The sequence below is a fragment of the Gadus chalcogrammus genome, chromosome 6 (assembly GCF_026213295.1).
Source record: "Gadus chalcogrammus isolate NIFS_2021 chromosome 6, NIFS_Gcha_1.0, whole genome shotgun sequence".
Lineage (NCBI taxonomy): Eukaryota > Metazoa > Chordata > Actinopteri > Gadiformes > Gadidae > Gadus > Gadus chalcogrammus.
The window spans coordinates 12,380,471-12,404,852 of record NC_079417.1 but is presented as its reverse complement, the minus strand read 5'-3'; the positions used below and the strand labels follow the sequence as shown (position 1 = coordinate 12,404,852).

The following is a 24,382-nucleotide window of genomic DNA, read 5'->3' as shown; positions in this document are numbered from 1 at the left end:
CCCGAAACGGGCGATCGCGTCAAATGACAAATGTTTTGCCCGCGAAACGGGCGATCGCGTCAAATGACGTAGGAGGGTTCTTGAAACATAATACAGATAACGGATCGCTAGATAACACTTGTTTTTACTTTATATTTGTATTGTATTGAATTGTTTAATCGAATTTAGATAGTAAACTGAGTGTTTTGAGCAGGTTTCATAGTCTAGAATGTTCAAGAACCTTCCTACGTGATTTGACGCGTCATTTGACAAACTTTTTTATTTTTCGATTAAACAATTAAATACAATACAAATATAAAGTAAAAACAAGTGTTATCGCTATCTATCTTAATACAGATAGCGATCCGCTCTTTGTATTATGTTATTTCGTCGTTTGGAAACATGTTTTCTGCATCGCGTCGTCTGTTTCCGGGCAGGTTGTCAGGTTGTCAGGATGTAAACAAACGATGACGTAGGCCGGTACAATTTTCACCCCCGGTACAATTTTAACGTGACAGGGGCCCTCTATTACCATTGAGTTAGTTCATTCAATATGCGCGAGGGTGGCGGTGTCACGTTAAAATTGTACCCGGGGCGAAAATTGTACCGGCCTACGTCATCGTTTGTTTACATCCTGACAACCTGACAACCTGCCCTGCAACAGACGACGCGATGCAGAAAACATGTTTCCAAACGACGAAATAACATAATACAGATAGCGGATCGCTATCTGAATTATGATAGATAGCGATAACACTTGTTTTTACTTTATATTTGTATTGTATTTAATTGTTTAATCGAAACAATAAAGAAAATTGCCCGCGTAACGGGCGATCGCGTCAAATGACGCGTCAAATCACGTAGGAAGGTTCTTGAACATTCTAGACTATGAAACCTGCTTAAAACACTCAGTTTACTAGCTAAATTCGATTAAACAATTCAATACAATACAAATATAAAGTAAAAACAAGTGTTTTCTAGCGATCCGTTATCTGTATTATGTTTCAAGAACCCTCCTACGTCATTTGACGCGATCGCCCGTTTCGCGGGCAAAACATTTGTCATTTGACGCGATCGCCCGTTTCGCGGGCAATTTTTTTTACTGTTTCGATTAAACAATTAAATACAATACAAATATAAAGTAAAAACAAGTGTTATCGCTATCTATCATAATACAGATAGCGATCCGCTATCTGTATTATGTTATTTCGTCGTTTGGAAACATGTTTTCTGCATCGCGTCGTCTGTTGCCGGGCAGGTTGTCAGGATGTAAACAAACGATGACGTAGGCCGGTACAATTTTCGCCCCCGGTACAATTTTAACGTGACAGCGGCTTGCCACCCTCGGACCGCTGGAGGACCGCTAGACGTTTAATAACGGAAAATATATTTTCCGTTATATAACGGAACCCAGCATCAAGGCTCGATGCAGACATAGAATGACTAGGTAAGTAAAACATCTCTTCTCCATATCTCCAATGTTTTAATTAAGTATACCATCATTTTCATATATATATATAAAAAAAAAATGTAGCCTATTTAGACCGTTAGTCTGTTTCGAAAATGTTGCCTTTTTGTTGTGTGGCATCAACAACATACCGGTACGGGTAGGCCTACTGGCTTGTAGAGTTACCGTTACCTCAATCGTTTGACTAATAAATTAGGCCAGTAGGATAAACAAAGATCGTCTCGTATATAAGTGGCTGCGCTGGAATATTTTACTCACACATGATAAATGTAAACAAACAAACAAAACCAATTTGTTTTTTTTGTTTGTAACGGTTAGTAACGATGCTATCGCGAAATGGGGTATTGATCGACAAGCAGTTTTAGATGTCGTGGGTTGATGGGCAAAGACAAATCACAGTATGACTTTTTCGAAATTAAGACTACTGGGGCCGGTGTTGTGTCGAGATCTGTTTCCCCGTCGAGATGTGTTGCACCAACTGGGCGTAAGCCTGGTCGTAACTACGCCTGGTCGTAACATGGCGTTCTAAGTCCAACCTAACCGTTACGCCGGTTGCACCAACTGGGCTTAGCGTTCTTTTCACTAAGACCAGGCGCAGGCGTAGAGTTGAAATTCCAGGCTGTTTCTATAGCAATTACATCCAATCCAATGCAACTGCTCAGTACGCTTCACTAAACTGCATTTCAAAGCACAGCCGGCGATATGATCAGTGTTCACAGATCGACTGCCTGTCGGGAAGATATCGCTGGCCGATTAGTCCGTTCTCAACTTATAATCAGTTGCGAATGTTGTTTTAACTATGTTTATATGTTTTATATAGGCCGACAAATTAAACAAATCTCTCCTACAGTCTCAAAACAACTCAAAAAGACAACTGTCAAAAAGAACCATTCCCGTCTAAATGCCTGCTCGTCGTAAACCAGACATTACAAATACATATTTTAATTATATTCATTTGCAGTGTTTTATTGTTAGGCATTAACACAATTGATGAATGACAATGAGTGAACGAATGAATTATTTATTTCGGTGTCCAACAGCATGTCAAGTAAAATAGTAAACAGCTGTTGTCACGAGGTATCCTAGCAACGCGGTGATATGCGCATTCCATGGAACATTCACATGGCCGCGCATGGCTAAGACCGGGCGTAGTTGAGACCAGTCGTAAGTCCCGTTGGTGCAACCGGCGTTAGTTCCATTCTAACGCCAGGTCGTAACTAAGACCTACTTAGCAGTTACGACCAGGCTTAGTTACGCCCAGTTGGTGCAACCGGCCCCTGGGGTTTATGGATGGCGTATGAGGTTTAACACAGGTCCTGTCACCAAAAAATGGTTAATTACAGCTCCGTTTTAGTTTCACCAATTCTGGTAGGCCACCCTCTCTCGAACAAGCCTCGGCTGTTATCATACCCATAGTGCTAGCCCCACACGTTTCTGTTTTGTGTGTGTGTGTGTGTGTGTGTGTGTGTGTGTGTGTGTGTGTGTGTGTGTGTGTGTGTGTGTGTGTGTGTGTGTGTGTGTGTGTGTGTGTGTGTGTGTGTGTGTGTGTGTGTGTGTGTGTGTGTGTGTGTGTGTGTGTGAGAGAGTGAGTTGATGCAGCTGTCTCTTGTGAAGAACAGATAGTGATGTGTTTTTTCTCTCTCTCTTTATAGGTGACCAACAACAGTCTGTAGGCATACACTGTAAGGTCATTTAGGAATTTAATTTAATAGGCAACACTCGTGGCACAATGTCCAGTTACTGGAGCAAACGTAGAAGAATAGCTAGAGGGGTGGAAATGGATTTACAGAGCCTCGCTTCCTCTTCAGCAAAGTGTGGGGGGGAAGGGGTATATGAAGTGACTGAGGGTAGTGGGGACTATGTCCTACCAGGACAAAGCAGGACAACAGTGTGTGAGCTGGCCCTTTCAGGACAGAGTAGCACTACAGTGTGTGAGCAGGCCCATGACAATGATGATGATAGTGATGGTGGAGTGAGTGATGACGATGATGATGATGATGATAATGATAATGATGATCATCATCATGACAGCGACGACACACAAAGTCAGTTAGCACAGTGGGCAGTTAGGAGAAGGATCAGCCATGCTGCGTTAGGGGATCTACTATCCATTCTGTCTGGCAAATTTCATGGGTTGCCAAAAGACCCAAGAACATTACTCAAAACAAAAACCACTCATGATGTTAAAAGTGTTTCAGGTGGTACTTACTCTCATTTCGGTTTTAATGACGCCATTTCGTCTCATCTTTCCAAAAACAACAATCCTTTGCCTTTAACAATACAAGTGAACATTGATGGCCTGCCCCTCTACAAAAGTTCAAATGCCCAGTTCTGGCCAATTTTAGGACTAATTGAGTGTTTCAAAAATCAGGTACAAACAAATAAGGTTCCTTTTGTTATAAGAATTTACTTTGGAAATCACAAACCGACAACCCTTGACTTTCTGACAGACTTTGTTAGTGACGTACGTCTTCTGGAGAGAGATGGTTTCTGTTACCAGGGTGCCTCTGTTTCAGTCGCCCTGTCTGCAGTAGTTTGTGATGCACCTGCACGCGCGTTTGTCAGAAGTTCAAAGGGTCACACAGGATTTTTTTGCTGTCACAAATGCCATCTAAAGGGAGTAACCTATCAGGGTAGGATGACATTTCCACAATTTGATGCACCTGCTCGACTAGACAGTGATAATTTGGAGGAATTAAATGATGATCAGCATTTCACTGGATTTAGTCCATTCAGCCTTCTGTCCGTAGGAATGGTCACACAGTTTCCCCATGACTACATGCATGTGGTTTGCTTAGGGGTAGTGCGGAAACTGTTGTACTTCTGGATGAAAAAACCATTACACACTCGCATAGGTGCACCTGCTGTAAAAGAGGTGTCAACTGAACTCTTGCGCTATCGTTCCCATCTTCCAAGCGAGTTCAACCGTAAGCCCCGACCTCTGTCCGAATTTGAGAGATGGAAAGCTACTGAGTTTCGCTCATTCCTACTATATACTGGGCCAGCATGCTTAAAGGGTAGAGTGCCGACACCAATTTATGACAACTTTATGTTGCTGTCTGTGGCCATGACCATCTTACTTAGTGTCACCTTAGTGGGGATAAGGCAGACTATGCCCACACCCTACTCTTGGCATTTGTAAAGCACTGCAGCGAAGTCTATGGTAGGGAGTACGTTGGGTACAACATGCATGCATTAGTTCACCTTAGTGCACAAACAGAGAAGTATGGAGTGTTAGACAACGTATCATGCTTCCCATTTGAGAACTTCCTTGGGCAACTAAAACACATGATCAGAAAGCCAAACAAGCCCCTAGAACAGGTCATCCGCCGCTTGTCTGAGAGGAGCTTTAAGTCCAGCGAGTGTGTTACTAGTGTGACGTCCAGTCTATCCATCGAGCATTTCAGTGGCCCTGTACCACCTCACATTAGTGCATTCAAGCAGTTCAAAAAAATGACTGTTCAGGGGGCCGTCATCCAGGTTTCAGCCAGTGACCGTTGTGTGGAGCTAGCTGGGGGAAGGATAGTGGTAATTGACAACATCGTAGTTGACAACAAGGCAGACGTCCACATAGTGTTTAGGCCATTCACAAAGCTCTGCAACCTCTTCCACTATCCCCTTGAATCCTCTGAAGTTGGCATCTATCATCTATCTGCCCTGACACCCCAACTGCACCACACTCTAGCTGCCCACATAAAGAGGAAATATGTCCTGCTTCCAGTTAAGGATGGTTTTGCTGGGCTACCAATGGTACACCAGTAGGACTGCTGTTTTTGTATGTTTGCGTAAGTGTCACAGTTTTGTTCAGTTTTAACAGCTGATATGTTGTATCTGCCCATATCCTAAATCTGATGAATGGATTGAATGTTTTAGAAATTATGGTAGATCATTTTGTATTCACAAGTGTCCCAACTCATGTGGAATTGCTGTAGCAATTGTTATTATATTATTATATAGGTATTGAGCATTAATATGTCACTATTTCTCCCTTCAACAGACATACAAGATACATCATACAAGAAAATATATTTTTATTTATTTTATTTTATTTTATTTATTTGTATTTACCGTATTAAGAAATGTATTTAGTTGTGTCCTTCCCCGAGGAGGGGTTCATTTTTACTGTTCCCAACACATGGATTGCTTCCAATAATAAATGCTACTGGCCACCTTACACATCCAAAGAAAAAGTCAAGAAGGCTGCCTTAGCAAATGAATCCCCTGACCCCCAGACATGGACCTTGTATCCAGTGGTCATACTTAAAGTTAAAGGTAGGATTTGTGTATATTTACACATCATAATGTAGTGTTTTGCTTTGGGAGAAAATGTTTCAGGTTAACTATTGGAATGTTGTTTGTTTGATTTTGTTGTTGTTTGATATAGAAACGTATAAAAAGGCCCACAATTTTTATATGAAGGCAAAAAAAGGAGAGTCATTGGATACCACCGATGATGATGTGAAAAGAAAAAGAAATTAAGATCATCATAATTTTTCACAATGATGTGCAATATTATATTAAAAGGGAAGAAAATCTGGTACCACACGGATGTCTTTTTTAAATAATAATAATACTTCTTATTCGGTTGGTTATTTATAGAAAGGCGGAGTATGTGTTAACATGTGTAACATTATGGCATTTATAACTAATCATCAATTCACCAATGATAATACCCTTAACTTTTTGTAATTTGTTTCATCTCAAGGCCAAATATGAAATTTTCCCTGCCCGACTACTCCAGTGAAGACGATGACAATCGGAATCTCCCCCCGCCTCCAAAAATCCCAAGAGCACCAGCAAAAAAAAAAACGATTCCAAATTCAGGTTAGTGATCTCTCTGAAAAGAAATTCCATTTTCTTTATATTTATGCTTTGTCATGGTCTCTATCTCCTCTCTCTATCATGGTCTCTTTGACTTTTTGTGCACACACATTTGCCACCATGCCCTCTGCATAGCATTGCTTTGTTCATTTTATAAGTTGCTTTAAAAGTGCCAGTTAAGTGTAATTTAACACGCTTTTACTTTTCCAATCTGTTCAACAGAGTTGACCACCGTTACTGCTCTGCCAGTAGCACCACCGCTCTTCCGCTCCAGCCATGCCGGTAAATACATAATACAGTGCACAACAGTTGACAGTCCACACCCCTCTCCCTCTCCAAATGCCAGCTGCTTTGTTCATTGTGGAATGAGGTGTACTTAAATGTGTTTGTGTTTTGGAAAGGTATTGCATTACCTTACTCTCCACCTTTTGCTTTGGTAGTATAAAACATCTTGTTGGTAGTAAAAAGGGAACAAATGTAGCACAAGCCATGCGGATAAATACATTATTTGCTTTATGAACTCTGGGACTTTGTCCATGCTGAAATCCGTGTCGCGTTGGAAACCATTTTTACCATAATCTTAATCTCTTTCAAACAGCATACAGTGAGCCTGGCAGAAGACATTGTGGAGGTACAATCAATTAAATCTTCACCTCTTTTTTACCTTTGGTTATCATTTGGTCATTTCACTCAACACGCCTTTACTTTTCCAATCTGTTCAACAGAATTGACAGGTCCGACCTTTATTTTGCCGCCTCCACCACAGCACCCAGCAACATTTTTCAACTCCATCGATGCCGGTAAATACTCTTCAATTGCCAATTGCTTTGTTCATTGTTTTGGACAAAAGTGCCAGTTAAGTGTAATGTCATACCATTGCAGTTATCATTTCACTAAACATGCCTTTACTTTTCCAATCTGTTCAACAGAGTTGACCACCGTTACTGCTCTGCCAGTAGCACCACCGCTCTTCCGCTCCAGCCATGCCGGTAAATACATAATACAGTGCACAACAGTTGACAGTCCACACCCCTCTCCCTCTCCAAATGCCAGCTGCTTTGTTCATTGTGGAATGAGGTGTACTTAAATGTGTTTGTGTTTTGGAAAGGTATTGCATTACCTTACTGTCCACCTTTTGCTTTGGTAGTATAAAACATCTTGTTGGTAGTAAAAAGGGAACAAATGTAGCACAAGCCATGCGGATAAATACATAATTTGCTTTATGAACTCTGGGACTTTGTCCATGCTGAAATCCGTGTCGCGTTGGAAACCATTTTTACCATAATCTTAATCTCTTTCAAACAGCATACAGTGAGCCTGGCAGAAGACATTGTGGAGGTACAATCAATTAAATCTTCACCTCTTTTTTACCTTTGGTTATCATTTGGTCATTTCACTCAACACGCCTTTACTTTTCCAATCTGTTCAACAGAATTGACAGGTCCGACCTTTATTTTGCCGCCTCCACCACAGCACCCAGCAACATTTTTCAACTCCATCGATGCCGGTAAATACTCTTCAATTGCCAATTGCTTTGTTCATTGTTTTGGACAAAAGTGCCAGTTAAGTGTAATGTCATACCATTGCAGTTATCATTTCACTAAACATGCCTTTACTTTTCCAATCTGTTCAACAGAGTTGACCACCGTTACTGCTCTGCCAGTAGCACCACCGCTCTTCCGCTCCAGCCATGCCGGTAAATACATAATACAGTGCACAACAGTTGACAGTCCACACCCCTCTCCCTCTCCAAATGCCAGCTGCTTTGTTCATTGTGGAATGAGGTGTACCTAAATGTGTTTGTGTTTTGGAAAGGTATTGCATTACCTTACTCTCCACCTTTTGCTTTGGTAGTATAAAACATCTTGTTGGTAGTAAAAAGGGAACAAATGTAGCACAAGCCATGCGGATAAATACATAATTTGCTTTATGAACTCTGGGACTTTGTCCATGCTGAAATCCGTGTCGCGTTGGAAACCATTTTTACCATAATCTTAATCTCTTTCAAACAGCATACAGTGAGCCTGGCAGAAGACATTGTGGAGGTACAATCAATTAAATCTTCACCTCTTTTTTACCTTTGGTTATCATTTGGTCATTTCACTCAACACGCCTTTACTTTTCCAATCTGTTCAACAGAATTGACAGGTCCGACCTTTATTTTGCCGCCTCCACCACAGCACCCAGCAACATTTTTCAACTCCATCGATGCCGGTAAATACTCTTCAATTGCCAATTGCTTTGTTCATTGTTTTGGACAAAAGTGCCAGTTAAGTGTAATGTCATACCATTGCAGTTATCATTTCACTAAACATGCCTTTACTTTTCCAATCTGTTCAACAGAGTTGACCACCGTTACTGCTCTGCCAGTAGCACCACCGCTCTTCCGCTCCAGCCATGCCGGTAAATACATAATACAGTGCACAACAGTTGACAGTCCACACCCCTCTCCCTCTCCAAATGCCAGCTGCTTTGTTCATTGTGGAATGAGGTGTACTTAAATGTGTTTGTGTTTTGGAAAGGTATTGCATTACCTTACTCTCCACCTTTTGCTTTGGTAATCAGTAATCAGTAATTCAGTAATCATCTCACTAAGTATGCCTTTTCATTTCCAATCTGTTCAACAGAGTTAACAAGTCAGACCACCACTCCTCCGTCAACTTCGCCCACATCTCTGCCAGTACCACCCCAGCAAGGTACTGCATTTTCATTAATCTGGCGCCAATATTAAGGGAGAAACAAGCCATGAAGGCCTCATTATGTGGGAAGGACATTCATCCCTGATTAAGTCAGGCAATTTCAGTCTCAACTTCTTTACATTACATACACTTTTTGTGTCAGACCAATTCTAATATATATATTTTTATTCATAGATTTTTACAGACTTGTTCTGCATCACCTCCGCACAATTGAGGAGGAGCTGAAGGAGGTGAAGCAGCAGGTGGCGGTCAACACAGCCATGATACAGAGACTAGGTGGTGGTGGTGTGGCAGATCTCGGCCTTGTGGAAGACACCAACATGCCATTGAGCAATGCCGAGGACCTGGACGAGCTGCACTGGAAAAAGCCTTCTGTTGAACCAATTAAAAAAAACATGGGTAATGGTTCACATCTATATTACATAACTTGAGCCAATGACAAATATATAGCTTGCCTCAAACAATATTTCCTATGTTCATAAAAACAAAATAATACAACTTGGCACCAAGTATAATTCTATTCTTTGAATGAAGTTAATACATTTAAATCGTATGTTAAATCCTAAACAAAAAAATATTGATTCACTCCAACAATTGGTTCTCATTTAAGAAATATCTATCAGAAATAATTTGGTTTATCCAATCAAAAAGATTACAATTTAATCAAACAATTGTTTCTCATTATTGTATACATCATCATCATCATTTTTTCCCGCTCGGCTCTCGCCGCTTCATGGCCTTGAGGCGCTTCTGTCTGGATTCGACATCACATCGCGACATCAGTCAGGGTTAGGTGCTTTGCCAAAGACACCTCGATACACTGCTTGGTGATGCCGGGGATTACCAGCCAACCCGCTCTACCACCTGAGCTACTGCCGCCACACAATATACAATATATATTAACAATCTAAATGGCAGAGTTAGACCAACTCCAGACCTCCCTCCAGACACAGACAGACTGTCCTAGCTCACAGAACCAGTGAGTCATCGTCACTCTGGTCAAGGCTAGTGCTTTCACCTCAAAAAGTCGCCAAAAGTCACCAATAGCAGCTGAAAAAGAAGCTAGATTTGTTGCTAGTCGCTGTTTTGAAAAAAAGTCGCCAAAGGGGTCTGAAAAGTAGCTAAATATAGCGACAAAATCGCTAAGTTGGCAACACTGCGGTTTGGTCCAGTAGTCGTAAGCGTCTTTGTATTTAATGCGCATGCGCAGGCTTGTACGTAACCTTGAAATTGTACATTTGTCTGAACAAATATTTCTAAATTGAGCTCCTAATCAAGTATAACAGTGTTTTAGGAAGAAAACAAAAAAAATTATTTGGATTGAATGACAAAATTATTAATCAGTTGAATACACAACCTTAAAATTTTACATTTGTCAAAATGGATATTTCTTAATTGAGCTCCTAATTAAAAATATCTATATTTCACAGTATTTTGAAATAAAAAAAAGTTATTTAAAAATAAAACAAAAAATGTTTATTTGAATTGAATTACAAAATAATAATCAGATGAAGTACGGCTTAAAACCCTTTTTCCAGTGTGGAGAGGCGGCTTATATCTGATGTGGACCTAAAAAATCAACTGGTATGTCTTTTTAAATGTTTTGCAATATGATTATTGTAGCTATACAATTCCTAGCCTGGCTCTCGTAATGAATGTGGCTCTGCCTTGCTTTAATGTTGACTACTCAATGATTAAAAAATGCCATTCAAATCATGGAATGAATGCCGGGAACTGAGACCATGTGTGCATCTGAAACACCTGTCGCGTTTCACATATGTTTTCCCTTCCCCACTACATTTAAATGTTGACCACGTCATATTAAAAGCCAGGCTATCCACGTCCTTGTTGTGTTGTTAAACTTGAATCTCATTCCCAAGTGGAGCGTTGTGTGCTGAATACATGACATGTTGTCCATTTTTGTCACCATATAGCAAAACAGCTTAAGCCGAAAACAGCTAAAATGTTTGACTGGGAGTTATGCCACTGTCATTTTGGTCTTTGCATTTCAGGTGAACATACTTGCTATTTTGGGAGGGAAAACCACCAAAGACGCAGTGAAGAGGATGCTGGGCCGGGCTTTCAGGAGGTCCCTGGCGCTCCAAATTAATTGGACTGGCGCAGCTGAAAAGATCGCTTTCAAGTCCCTAAACCTGAAGAGTGTGTTGCACAGTAAGTGATTTTGTGAAACTATTGTGAATGTGTTCAAGTATATAACCCCTGGCAAAAAAAAAGCATTTCGTGAGGGCACGCATACACATTGATGAAGGCAGACATGAAAGTGCTGAACATTAAAACTGAATTTTATTTAACTACTGCATCCTATTATACATGTAGGCGTATCTTTGCGGTACAGAAGAGTGTTGAATGGGGAGCTTATGTAGCCCCCGCCTAAACACATGGCATTATGGGGAAGTGAAGTTTATATACACTACATGGGTTCTACATTTTTGTTTTCTCCCAGCTGCGCGACACTAGCTGCGCACAACTCAACCTCTGATTGTTGGAAACCGCTGTCGGTCAAAAAATTAGCTTACGTGGTTGGCTGCTGGTGTCTTGCCCCTCCTCACAACACTGTGTTTATAAACACGTGAATCCATGTATATTCTTCCATACACAACATCTCACTTACTCTTTGTTTTACTACAGGAGCCGTTCGGAGAGTGGTAACCACAGCCACTGAAGAGGAGCTTCAAAAAGAAGTCTCCCTGTATTTGAAGGGGGCGGCTGACAGGGAGGGAGGGAGAAAAGACAGGCAGAAAAGGGTGGTGAATGGGGATGGGGAGTGTTGAGCCCATGTTGGCCATATGCTTATGAAATAAACAAAATGTATTGAACCTAATAGCCTATGTGTGGTGAGTCTGTGTAATAGTTGCTGAGGATTTATGTTTTTGTACTGGATTACTAAATTATAGAACACATTAAAAGGTTTCTCATCAGCAGGCTGTCTTTACCTTGGTAAATTTTGGTAACTTTGGTAAGCCCAGTAAATAATTGTATTTTTTTTGATTGAGGGCAAATGGAAAGTGTTGTAATGTATTAGATTACTATTTTAGTACATCATTTGAATTATTATGGCCATAAATAAGACCATAAAGGCCATAAATAAGGCCAATTCGAAGCTGGTGGCCCACCATCGGTTATCTGGTGGTTCGCCCGCGGCTCAAAAGCGGCACAAGGGCGGCCCTTTATCTGCAGCCGCTTTTGAGCCGCCGACGGACCACCAGAGAACCGATGAGCAAAACTCCAGCGGGCCACCGGTGGGTACCGCCGTTGGACCGCCAACTCTGCCGCTGGTGGGCCGCCAGTGGGCCGCTAACCTAATGCTATCTGGGTAGTTAAAATATGTTTCACTGATCTGCATCTGCAAATTATGATCTGCACTCATTTGTCAAACAAATTGACATTGGCGCACATGGCTAATAATTTGCATAGGTGGACAGGACTGGCTGGCTGGCTCCGCAAGGCAAATATCTATCTAGGCCTATCTGTCTATCCATCTATCAACGTGTGTAGTTTTAATTTGATGTATTTTGTGTATGTCCAGTCAGACTTGTCTCCCTTGTTCTGTGTGGTCTTGTAGGCTACAGTCCTGTGTGAGCCGAATCCCCTGACGATTCCCGACGATTTGTGTCGTTTGGTATTAATAAAAACTTGTCTAGGCTATCTATCAATCTAGACTATTTAATTTAAAATTATTCACCTCAGGCTCCGTGAATAGTGGGGAATAGTGGGAATAGAGGAATAAAAGACAAGAGATATATCCCTTGTCATTTCGATTAGTTTGTGTATGTGACGATTTCAAAAACGTGTTTTGTTTAAAGCATGACTACACGCGATTGGTTGGTTAGATTGGTGGTATGGAGAGCAAAGTAAAATGATTCCCGCTTAAATACGAACGTTCTAGATCGCAAATATTTTCTATAAATACTCCCGCTTATCATCACTTTGTATCAAAATCACTATGGATGTTGCACTCATTAACTATTGAACACAAAACAGAAAACACAGCTGTCATTATCACTGACACTGACAGCGATATATCGTTTGACTTCTTATGACAAATGTACTTATTGCAAGTCGCTTTGGATAAAAGCGTCTGCTAAAAGGTCATTTGTCAGCTGTCTATTCTCTATTAAACTGCATGGAAGTGACACGATTGTTCCGTGCATTATTCATTTGCATTATTATTGCATTATGCGTGCATTATTCCTTTGCACAACTTATTATTCCTTTGCACAACGTATGTATTTTCGATATTTGAAAACGATATCGTCCCATTTAGAGCAAGGAAGATTAGTATGATAGGATATCGGTTAGCAGATATGTATCGCGCCTATTTTACAATAATCTCAAACGTTTCATTAACTCACATACAGACCAACCAACCACGCGTGACACCTCCACCCAGGCCAGAGCCTTTTTGCGATCTTTGAAATGAAAAAGGCTCGGATCGTACCACAACGGGTGCCCAGTTACAGCCGCGATTAATTTTTCCGTGGACATTTTGTAGTCAGTAGGAACCAAAACAGTAGGTATAGGAACCAAAGTGCCGTTGTTCGGTGTTCCCTGGGATCCACGCAAGCGAAGAGCATCTACATTACAGTTGGCTGTCAGTGTCTGGCCGCTAAAACGCGTCATAGTTATTTGCATAAAGTTCAGCCGTCTTCAACTTTTTTCGGTCGCTCTGGTCGCTCACCTTTTGCCGCTGGTAGCGTTGGACGCTTGTGTCGCTTTGGTCGCTCTTGCCCATAGAAAGTGAATGACTTCCGGTGATTTGGTAGCTCAATTCGCTTTTGGTGTGAACGCACAGTAACGATGCTTTCAGGAAACGGGGCCCTGATTTGCACTTGTTTCTTGTTGGTGGGCGTGCCCTTAACCTGCGTATGCGTCCCAGTTTGATTAACCTGATCAAACAGCGCACCTTGATGACAGCACTAAGCATCGTTAGCCTACTATAGCCTCAGTGGCGTTACCAGCGGACATTCCGTGTATTGGATACATTTAAACAGCAAAGATAGAGACATGTTAGAAGTCAACAACAACATAATTTATTGTAGCAATTTAAAATTCCAAAAATACATGCGCAGCCGAAATGTACCGATCAAACGCCACGTCACAAAGCATATAATAAAATCCAAATGATTCCATTGCTCTTGTGTGGGAGGTCGCTTTCGAGCTGCTCTTGCTGTCTTTCTCTGATTTTAATTCAACCATCGTGGTTAAAATGTCCTCATATGCAGAAGACATAGGCTACTGATATGATACATGCTGAGACCAGCGGGTGTTGGAGAATTTCTGCAGGCGTTTTTTGTTGCGATTGTTTGCATTAAGCACTGTATCCATCGTGAGAATGATCGTACGAGCTTGGAGCCATCGTTATCGGGAAAAGGGGACCCGGGCCTCGTTTCCCGATAACGATGGATCTTCGCACAGGATAGGAATGTTTATATTTTTTAAAAGTTATTTTAGACTACCTCGATGCATTGGTATCCCACATTGTCACAAACGTAATCTTTGACCCACGTCTGGTGAATTGTGATCTGGTCACCCTATTCATATCAGGTGTTGCAGGTGCCTGTTCAGGGCCTGATAATGTTAGATCACCTTTAAAGGAGGAAAATGATTATATCAGTAGCTTTTGTTCGCCGACCTCTGTCCATACGATGTATGAATAAAGAAATGTTCTTTATATTAAAAGTTTGATTCATTTTGATTATGCATATTTATTCTGGCAGAATTTAGTATTATGACCAACTTAATTATTTCCCGGATTTTGCATTAGTTACCGCAGTAACTAACACACACGCGCGCGCGCACACACACACACACACACACACACACACACACACACACACACATACACACTTCTCAAACCAAAGTTACGCCCTTGGAGTAGTGTGTAAAATAACGTGATTGCATAATGGGATCATCGTTTGATAGAGGATAGTGGTCTACAGATCAACGCTACCAAGCATACAATGTAGCCTTATTTGATAGGGTAGCACGATTTGATAGACTTTGCTATCCTTCGCACTACGGTGGGGATATGTTACCAGGTAGCATACAATGGCAGGAACCCGACAGAAAGGCTGGAAGAAGTCAGGTGACGAAAAACACAATGCAACAAAGCATGGAGGAAGTGAGTGGAGGTGATGAATGGATCAAACACAGGACAAGCACCCATGTGACCGGGCTATTTGTTACATTGTTTTATTTTTTGGTCAGGTTTCAACAACACAACTAGGCCTACTTGATTCGTTTGGCAGTTTTAAGAACTTAAGTCCAATTTATCCCATGTCACAGGATAGCTACCTTAGAGATTGGTAGCGCATCAATACTAAAAATACAGCAACAACGTGTGTGATTCCCAAGGGCTTCCTTCGAGACAAACAGGATACAGTTTCCCCTTTTAAAGTTTAGTTTTTAAAGAAAAAGGGAAGGGTGTTTATCACATTTGGTTACTTCTTCCACTAGATCTCTAATTTATCATCTTCTTCCACGATGGGCTTCATTGGCATTTTCTTCGTTCTTTCTTTGACCATATCAACCGGTAAGAACACCTTTTTGATATGTCCTTGACATAACAAACTCGTTTTATGTGAATGGTTTGATCCGTTTTGTGGTGGGAAAAAAAAAAAGCTTTCCCCCCCGCCTCTAGGGGGATGTATTGACATTGTGTTTCTTGTAGTTGGGGGATTAAGATGCTACTCGTGTGCGACCACACAGTTAAACCCCAGCGAACGCCTTGAGACCCGTGAGTGTCCCCTCTCCATGGATCACTGTTTCAGCATAACATCCGATGTCTTTGGTAAGTGTTTTACTTTCTAGTTATTTTTTCAAGCAATTTTTCTGGGGCGTCCCCAGAAGTAGTCCCTTTTGATGATAAAATGTATCTTCTTTGTGTTCTTAAAGAACCCATGGCATGAAAATTTCACTTTCTGAGGTTTTCTAACATTAATATGCGTTCCCCTAGCCTACCTATGTTCCCCCAGTAGCTAGACATTTCGTTGGGTGTAAAACGAGCACTAGGCATTCTGCTCCGCCTTGATAATATATGGTATGTATTATATGATATTATTTAGATATAGAGCTCCAGGACTGCACCGCAAGTGTTGTACATTTCTTTGATATTTGAATAACCGTTCTGCTGTTGGTGTAATGGCGCATAACACTTCAGCTGCCCCCATGTTCGTCTTAATGCGCAAAGACACACCATTCGAATGGGGACCACAACAGAATGCAGCCTTCCATGAGCTGAAACAGGTCTTATGTAAAGATCCAGTGCTGGCTGCACCAAACACGGAGATGCCATTTATCCTTGACACGGATGCTAGCAACACAGGCCTTGGTGCTGTACTGTGGCAGCTGACTCCTGGCGGAGAGCAGGTTGTTGCTTACCACAGTCGTACCTTGGATAAGTCGGAGAGGAACTATTGTGTGACGCGCAAGGTACTGTTGGCAGTGATTGATGCAGTAAACCATTTCAAGCACATCCTCTGCGGCCTTCCATTCACCATTCGCACTGATCATGCTGCTTTGAGGTGGCTCATGTCCTTTGAAGAGCCTGAAGGACAAGTCGCCAGATGGATCGAGCAACTCCAGGCCTTTCAGTTCACCATACAACACAGAGCCGGTGAGAGTCACACAAATGCAGACAGCCTCTCCCGCCGACCGTGTGCCCCAGACTGTCACCACTGCAACCGGGAAGAGGAACGGGAGGCAGCCAACCTACAGACGGGGGAGGCGATCTGTCGAGCCCTATTAACCGGTGATGTTAGAGTTGGGCTGGACTGCAAACCGAGGACCCTGACCTTAAAACGGTCATGGGGTGGCTGGAATCAGACAACCAGCCGCCCTGGTAAGATGTGGTGGCCCAGTCGGCCACAGTCAGAGGCCTGTGGTCCCAATGGCCTGGGTTGGAGCTGCAGGAAGGAGTCCTGAAGAGGTGCTGGCGTGAGCCAGCCACTGGGGAGCCACGCTGGCTGGTGGTCGTGCCAAAGGACCTCCGGAACAAAGTGCTGGAGGCACATCACGGATCCCCCGGAGTAGGTCACTTTGGGGTGACAAAGACATTGAGACGGCTACGGCAGGCATTCTATTGGGGCCAGAGCAGGAGAGATGTTGAGGACTACTGTCGCCACGTCGGGGTACAGAAACTGAGTTTCAAACGTTCCACATATTGACTCAGGAGGCCGGACATGTCAGGTTATAACTATTAAAAAGGATTTTGTGTAATTATAATACTACATATTACTGTTGTATATTTGTCTCTGTTACACCTATTACTGCTGTATAATTGACTGTTACACATACTCCCGAATGTTATGAATGTTGAATGAAGACACCTGCATGCAATAAAGACTTCACGTCTGAGTGTAGACTACAAACGCGATTAACTATGGTCAGGGATGTTCGTTACTGTCTAGACAGGTTCCAATAAATAGTGAACTTCATCACAGCCTCACCGAAGCACCTACAATGCTTAATGCAAACAATCGCAACAAAAAATGCCTGCAGAAATTCTCCGACGACCGCTGGTCTCAGCATGATGCATGTCTAGTAGCCTATGTCTTCTGTCATTGATCAATATGAGGACATTTTAACCACGATGGTTAAATTAAATTCAGAGGGAGAAAGCAAGTGCAGCTCGAAAGCGACCTCCCACACAAGAGCAATGGAATCATTTGATTTTATTATATGCCTTGTGAACGTTGTGACGTTGCGTTTGATCGGTACATTTCGGCTGCGTATGTATTTTTGGTAAATTGCTGCAATAAATTATGTTGTTGTTGACTTCTAACATGTCTCTATCTTTGCTGTTTGAATCTAACAGTAGTTTATGAATAATATATCGGCGGTAACGCACTGTTTTTGGTTGCGAAATTGCTCAAGATGGGCATTCTGTGGTATTGGATGTGTATCAATTAAACGCATCTAATACTAGGAACGTCCGCTGGTGACGTCACTGAGGCTATAGTAGGCTAACGATTCTCTTAGCATCCTACGAGTACCCCTGGAGTCCTCGTTAGCTATGAGCGTTTTCACAACGTTTGTTACCAACGATGCTTTCTGGAAACGGTGTGAGAACTGTACGATGCTCGTACAACGCACTTCACGATCCACTTAGGCTAACGATGCTTTTGGGAAACTGGGCCCAGATGTTCGAGAAACCCAGACGCTTAAGGCCACACAAACAAGTGTAATCCAGGTAACTACTACTAAGTGTATCTCTACACGTGCCTATGAAATTCCCCTCCTTTTGCTTCATAGAGACTAGACTAATCCTTTACCAAATAAAGTCAGTTAAAAGCGATCCTGATTCGAGTACCTTTAATAACGAACATGGCATTGAGAAGTAATTGGGGGAAAGGAACTTTGGCTTTGACTCCATGAAGTACATCACAGTACATCAAAAGTACATCGAATGATTTTTTTTCTTTTGCCGTTATAATATATATTATATGATTTAAATATCTATGTATAATATGATATTATTGAGATATAGAGCGCCAGGACTCCCGCCGGAGCACCCGGAGTGTTCTAGAATATTTACAGAACACGGCTAAAGGCTATGGAAGCACATATGTAGCAAAATTCAAATGGCAATGCAATTTGCAATTCAAAAGTCATTACATTATGCAATTGACAATTCATTATGCAATTTAATAATGTTATTTGTCACTACGTTTTTCAAAGTGTATTTTAAAATGCAAAGTGACATTGAAATCCTCAATAAAATTTGCAAAAGTTATAAAAATAAAAATAGAATAACATTTTGTCAAATTTGTTTAAAAAAATGGCACAATGGAATGGAATCTCAGCTTGAAATATTTCAGACAGCTACGAGTCCGATTTCCAACCATGGACCTTTTCCAACAGGTGCCGTAGCCACGACAACAAGCGACGCATTCAGCTGATGGTCACCAGTAGAAACACCGGTTTGCGCACCCTTATCCGGTGCGATCCGGTGCAGGCATGTTGGTCGCTCTTTCGTACCCTGCATCCAGCTGCTCCTCTAGAGCTGCAGCGGCCTCCCGCAGCAGCTTCGCGAACGTCTTTTCCGCCATTTTCACGTTATTAGTATATACGTCAACCCAGTCAAACCTGGCACAATCAGTGCTTGAAGTGGAAAAAAATAAGTGTCAGTACTCCCTTATTCACATGTAAGCATCATATAAATATTCAATGTAAAATTCTGAGTAAAAAAAAAAAAAAGTAAGAGGTAATGCTGAGCTTCAAAAACTATTTCATCAAAGAGACAACCATTTCAATTATTGGAGTACACTCGCTTTAGTTCACAGATTGCACCATAGGCTCTGTGGTTAAACTTCAGGTTCTGGAGCTACTGTTTCATCCGCATCTTACCTTGCCTTTGCAGGGAGAGGCTGAAAGGGATCAGAGGCAGACAATATATTAGCTGTGAATTTGGTAATGAATTCAGTGAGGTAATCTATAAATGGTAAATAAATAAACCATAACTTGTCAACAATTGGTACTTTAGTGTAACACGTCAGCAGAGTTGACAAATACTCACAGCCAAAGACATAAGTAAAAACAAATGTAGCTTGAACAGAAATATTGAATGTCAATCTTGATTAAAAAAAAGAAAAAAGATTGTGCACAGACTAAATATTATAAGACAATTTACCTAATTTAAAAAGTTGTAAAATGAGATGAGATTAATGAGATAACTTTACTAGTTACTGCATTGAAAAGTAACTTCACTACTTATTACTTTACTTTCCCGTTTCTTAATTTACTGTGTAGATAAATGGACAAACATCATAGATCTATCATCACCTGGCTAACGTGCCGAGGCAAGCATCCTATGCCACACAATTATACATTTTAAAAGATTTGTGTGGCATAGGATAGGATTTCCCCTTGTTAATTTGGTTTGTGTAGAACCAGTTGCAATGGAAACGTGACGTCACACTTTAGTATATTGCCGGAGCATGGCTGACTCCGACCGCTACGCTAGCTGGCGCTATAGCCCTTTTAACAAGTGGTAGTAGAGCCACCGGCTATTTACCCAACTCTGCAACCGCACTTAAACATAGTAGAGTACCGGCAGCCTGTGACAAGTGCCGGTACGCAAGAAAAAGTGCCGGTACACCAATGGGTAAAATGTAGAAGTAGAAGAATGTAGAAGAAGTGCCGGTACTGCGTACCGGTGAGTACCGGCCCACTTCGAGCACTGGGCACAATGCTAGGCATAGAAAATAAAGTGCCATGTACTAGGTCGTGGATGATCAGCTGGTCTGACGAGGAAGTGATATAGTTCCCGCCCAGACGCCCAGATTGGCTGACACGTTTTGCATAGAGCTGTCAGTTAAACGCGTTATTAACGGCGTTAACGCAAACCAATTTTAACGGCTTTCATTTTTTTGGGCTCAAAACAAAGAAGCAGTAGCCTGACTGCTAGGTTCAAGGCATATCTTTGTATGTTCATCATTTAATTGCATTATAGGCTTTTCTTTTGTACCGTCCTGTTTTGATCAGTATTGCTAAAAGTTTGGCAAAACGTTTTGAAAAATCTTTTTCAAAGTGTTTTGCGGATTGAAATGTAATTTGAATTTCGCCATTGCCATGAATCCACTGAAAACAGAGCGCATGGTACCGTGGCCGCAAGCTGCTCAGGGCCACACCCCCACGCTCCTCCTTGACCCGCCTCTCTCCTCCTCATTTGCATTAAAGCTACAGACACCGAAACGGCACGTTTGGGGAAAGCTCAATGTGCGACTGGCTCGTAGTGGCTGTAATTCTGCAACACGGCTGAATTTCGGGAACGGCTTCAAATACTGAAATTTAAATGACCATACTGTTGAAAAAAAAATCTGACTACCATCTTGTTTTGCAGGGCAACTCAAGGTGAAGGGGTGTCAATCGAGTATTATTTGTAACGTCGGCGGCGCAACCTTGAATTGCTGCACTGGCGATTTATGTAACAATGCGAAGAACATCGGATCAAGTTTCATCCTCCAGAAAACCGGTCTCACAGTACACGCCCTCGCATACAAAGAGCACACAAACCTCTACAAATCAGCACTAAACAAAGCCCGTTCAGTATACTACTCTGGCATCATTCACTCTGGATCCTCCAACCCACGAACCCTGTTTTCTACCATAAATAAACTCCTCAAGCCCCCCGACAACATTTCATCCTCATTCACCCCGGAGAAATGCAACAACCTCATTTCATTTTTCAACTCCAAAATAGAAAACATCCACAACCAGCTTGCAACCTCCTCTGCCTCCACCCCGGTCCCCGAACCCACACCTCCTTCATCCTCAGACCACCGGCTCTCTACCTTCTCACCGATAACCACTGCTGACCTCTCCAAAATACTCTCCACCATGAAATCATCCACCTCCCCCCTGGACCCCATGCCCTCTCAACTCGTCAAAGCCTGTTTTACCTCTCTCGCCCCACTGATCACTGACATCATCAACTCCTCCCTTACCTCTGGCACTGTCCCCCCACCTCTTAAACTTGCTGCCATAACCCCTCTCCTTAAAAAACCTGGTCTTGACTCTGACGACCCCAACAATTTCAGACCCATCTCCAACCTCACATTCATCTCAAAATTACTGGAAAGAGCCATCGCAACTCAACTCAAGACTTACCTCCTCTCCAATAACCTATATGAAACATTCCAATCCGGCTTTAGAACCCACCACAGCACTGAAACAGCACTAATCAAAGTCACAAACGATCTCCTACTCTCCTCTGATTCCGGCTCCCTCACCATTCTCCTCCTCCTGGACCTCAGTGCTGCCTTCGACACCGTCAACCACTCCATCCTCCTCAGCCGCCTGAAATCCTTAGGCATCACTGACTCCGCCCTCTCCTGGTTCAACTCATACCTGTCAGAAAGATTTCACTATATCGCCATAAACAACCACAAATCCCACACCACCCCTGTCTCACACGGAGTCCCTCAAGGCTCAGTGCTTGGCCCCATCCTCTTCATCCTCTATATGCTCCCACTTGGCCACATCATCCGCCGCCATGGACTTCAGTTTCACTGCTATGCCGATGACACTCAACTCTTCATCACCACCAAAACCATCACTCCAGCTATTCTCTCCACCCTCACCAACTGCCTCACCGACATAAAAACCTGGATGAACCACAACTTCCTCAAACTCAACAGCAATAAAACTGAAATTATAATCTTTGGCCCAAAATCCACACTCCCCACCTCCCAGAACTACTCACTCTGCATTGATGGTCACTCTGTCACTCCCTCCGCCCTGGTCAGAAACCTTGGCATCTACATGGACCCTGCACTCTCCTTCAAGTCACACATAAACCACGTCACTAAAATATCCTTCTTCCACCTCCGGAACATAGCACGCCTTCGACCCACTCTCTCCTTCTCAGCTGCTGAAACACTAATTCATGCCTTCATCACCTCCAGACTCGACTACTGCAATAGCATCCTGTATGGTCTCCCCTCCACTGTTCTTCAAAAACTGCAATATGTTCAAAACTCCGCTGCTAGACTGCTCACCCACACTCCCTCCAGAGAACACATCACGCCCGTCCTACGTCAACTTCATTGGCTCCCAGTAAAACAACGCATACATTTCAAGATCCTCCTCACCACCTACAAAGCCCTAAACAACCTTGCCCCCTCATACCTGACAGATCTCCTCCAACGCCCCATTGACCCACACCGAACACGCTCCACTGTTGCCAACACCCTCATCCCCATCACAAGGACCAAATACCGCACCATAGGGGACAGAGCCTTTGCCATCGCCGCCCCTACCCTCTGGAACTCCATCCCCCTGGCCATCCGTAACTCTGATTCACTGCAGTCTTTCAAAAGTCAACTCAAAACACATCTCTTCAACATCACTTACAACACCTGACAAATTTTTTTTTTCACTCTCTCTTTCTCATTGTCCTATCTTTCTCTGTATTGTTGTTTTGGGAGTATTTGTATGTATGCATGTATGTACCGTACTGTTCATTTGTATCCTTTTTTGTTTTGTGTTTTTTGTAAAGCGTCTTTGGGTACCGAGAAAAGCGCTATATAAAACCAATGTATTATTATTATTATTATCCTCGTGCTGTTGTCTACCGCTGCACTGTATTTCCTCTGATCAGTTGGTTTGCGTGCACTCTAGAAACTTGGGGCCAGATTCACAAAGGAGTCTCAAAATAATATAATCCTGTGCATTACCTGGAGATTATGCTATATACTAGAATATTCCTATCGAAGGTTCTTCACTGCAATTCCTCAATAACTTCCTCAAAACTCTTAAGAAATGTTTTTCCAGTCTTTCCAAAACATTTTCTGTGGATACGTGTAAATCAATCACTTCTCATCTCTATATATCTGAAAAGGTCAAATCCTAACAAGGGATGAACTAATTTGTAGTTATGCATAGCGTTTCGCAGCTTGGACCTATGTCTTTTTCTTTATCATAATATCAATACACAATTGAATCAGTGAGTTGCAGCAACACCTTAAAATGAGATGAAAAACTATAGTAAATAGAAGTAATTACAAGTTAAGAAAAACAGTATCAAATACAATATCATGAGCTTGTTCTGTCCATGAACAACTGTTTGTTTGCTATCTTGATCACTATTTTGTCTTGCTTATTCTATTCATTCATCTTTCTCTCCAAAACTTTCTCTTTATAGTGACACATGTACAACTAGCATACTGTGTAGATCGATTGATATGCTTACCTGATCGGCCTCCCAAATAAAGCCATTTAAAAATAAACGTTTTAGAAAATTGTGAGTTCATTTATAAGGTTAATTGAATATACCCATTGTTTTACACATACTATGATGGTTCAATTTATCCTTTGTCACAACTTAAATACAAATTGATAAACATTAAGAGTAGTTAATCTCATATTCCTGTTTGGGGTTTTTGAGACCGTGCTTACATCCGGTTTGGGAGGGTGGGGGCCGGAAGTGGTATTATGGCCCACTGGGTCAGAGGAGTGTTTGGTGTGTGTGTGTGTGTGTGTGTGTGTGTGTGTGTGTGTGCGCGCGCGTGCGTGCGTGTGTGTGTGGGGGGGTTAACAGGCTGGGATCGATCTGTGTCTAAAGTATGGTGGGGGCCAGACTGAGGGAGCCAGGATAAGAGCTAGGAATAGAGAGCAATAAAAAGTATCTGGCTTTTGTGTTCGGTTTGATGACAGGGGTGTGGGCCGGGCCTAGATGTGGTATTGGTTAGATGCTGTGAAATTAAGTGTTAAAAGGGACGTTTCACTAATATATTATTCTATGAATCCTCTTAATACAGCTATTTCATAACGAGAGCATTATTTTGATATGAAAAACATCATAATTATCCGTATAGTGACACATATACGGGTTATATCCTCATGTGGTAAATGTGGTTTCACCATCGGTCCAGAGTGAAACACGTTTATAAAA

At 42.1% G+C, this 24,382-nt stretch overlaps 1 protein-coding gene across 1 annotated transcript; it reads left to right on the top strand.

Annotated features, from left to right (window-relative positions):
- The first annotated feature begins 5,964 nt into the window (after window positions 1-5,964).
- On the top strand, window positions 5,965-11,280 carry LOC130384011 (uncharacterized). The gene is made up of 15 exons (XM_056591976.1): window positions 5,965-6,271; window positions 6,491-6,550; window positions 6,867-6,899; window positions 6,994-7,068; window positions 7,198-7,257; window positions 7,574-7,606; window positions 7,701-7,775; window positions 7,905-7,964; window positions 8,281-8,313; window positions 8,408-8,482; window positions 8,612-8,671; window positions 8,896-8,964; window positions 9,142-9,366; window positions 10,506-10,551; window positions 10,980-11,280. Exons 1-14 carry the CDS (start codon window positions 6,160-6,162, stop codon window positions 10,538-10,540), a joined length of 1,005 nt encoding a protein of 334 aa, XP_056447951.1. The 5' UTR covers window positions 5,965-6,159; the 3' UTR covers window positions 10,541-10,551; window positions 10,980-11,280.
- Window positions 11,281-24,382: the final 13,102 nt, after the last annotated feature.

Coding starts and splice junctions, on each gene's coding strand:
- LOC130384011 (XM_056591976.1), top strand. CDS start 6,160: ATGAAATTTTCCCTGCCCGACTACTCCAGTGAAGACGATGACAATCGG. Junction 8,483..8,611: donor TTTCAACTCCATCGATGCCG/GTAAATACTCTT, acceptor TCTGTTCAACAG/AGTTGACCACCGTTACTGCT. Junction 8,965..9,141: donor GCCAGTACCACCCCAGCAAG/GTACTGCATTTT, acceptor TTTTATTCATAG/ATTTTTACAGACTTGTTCTG.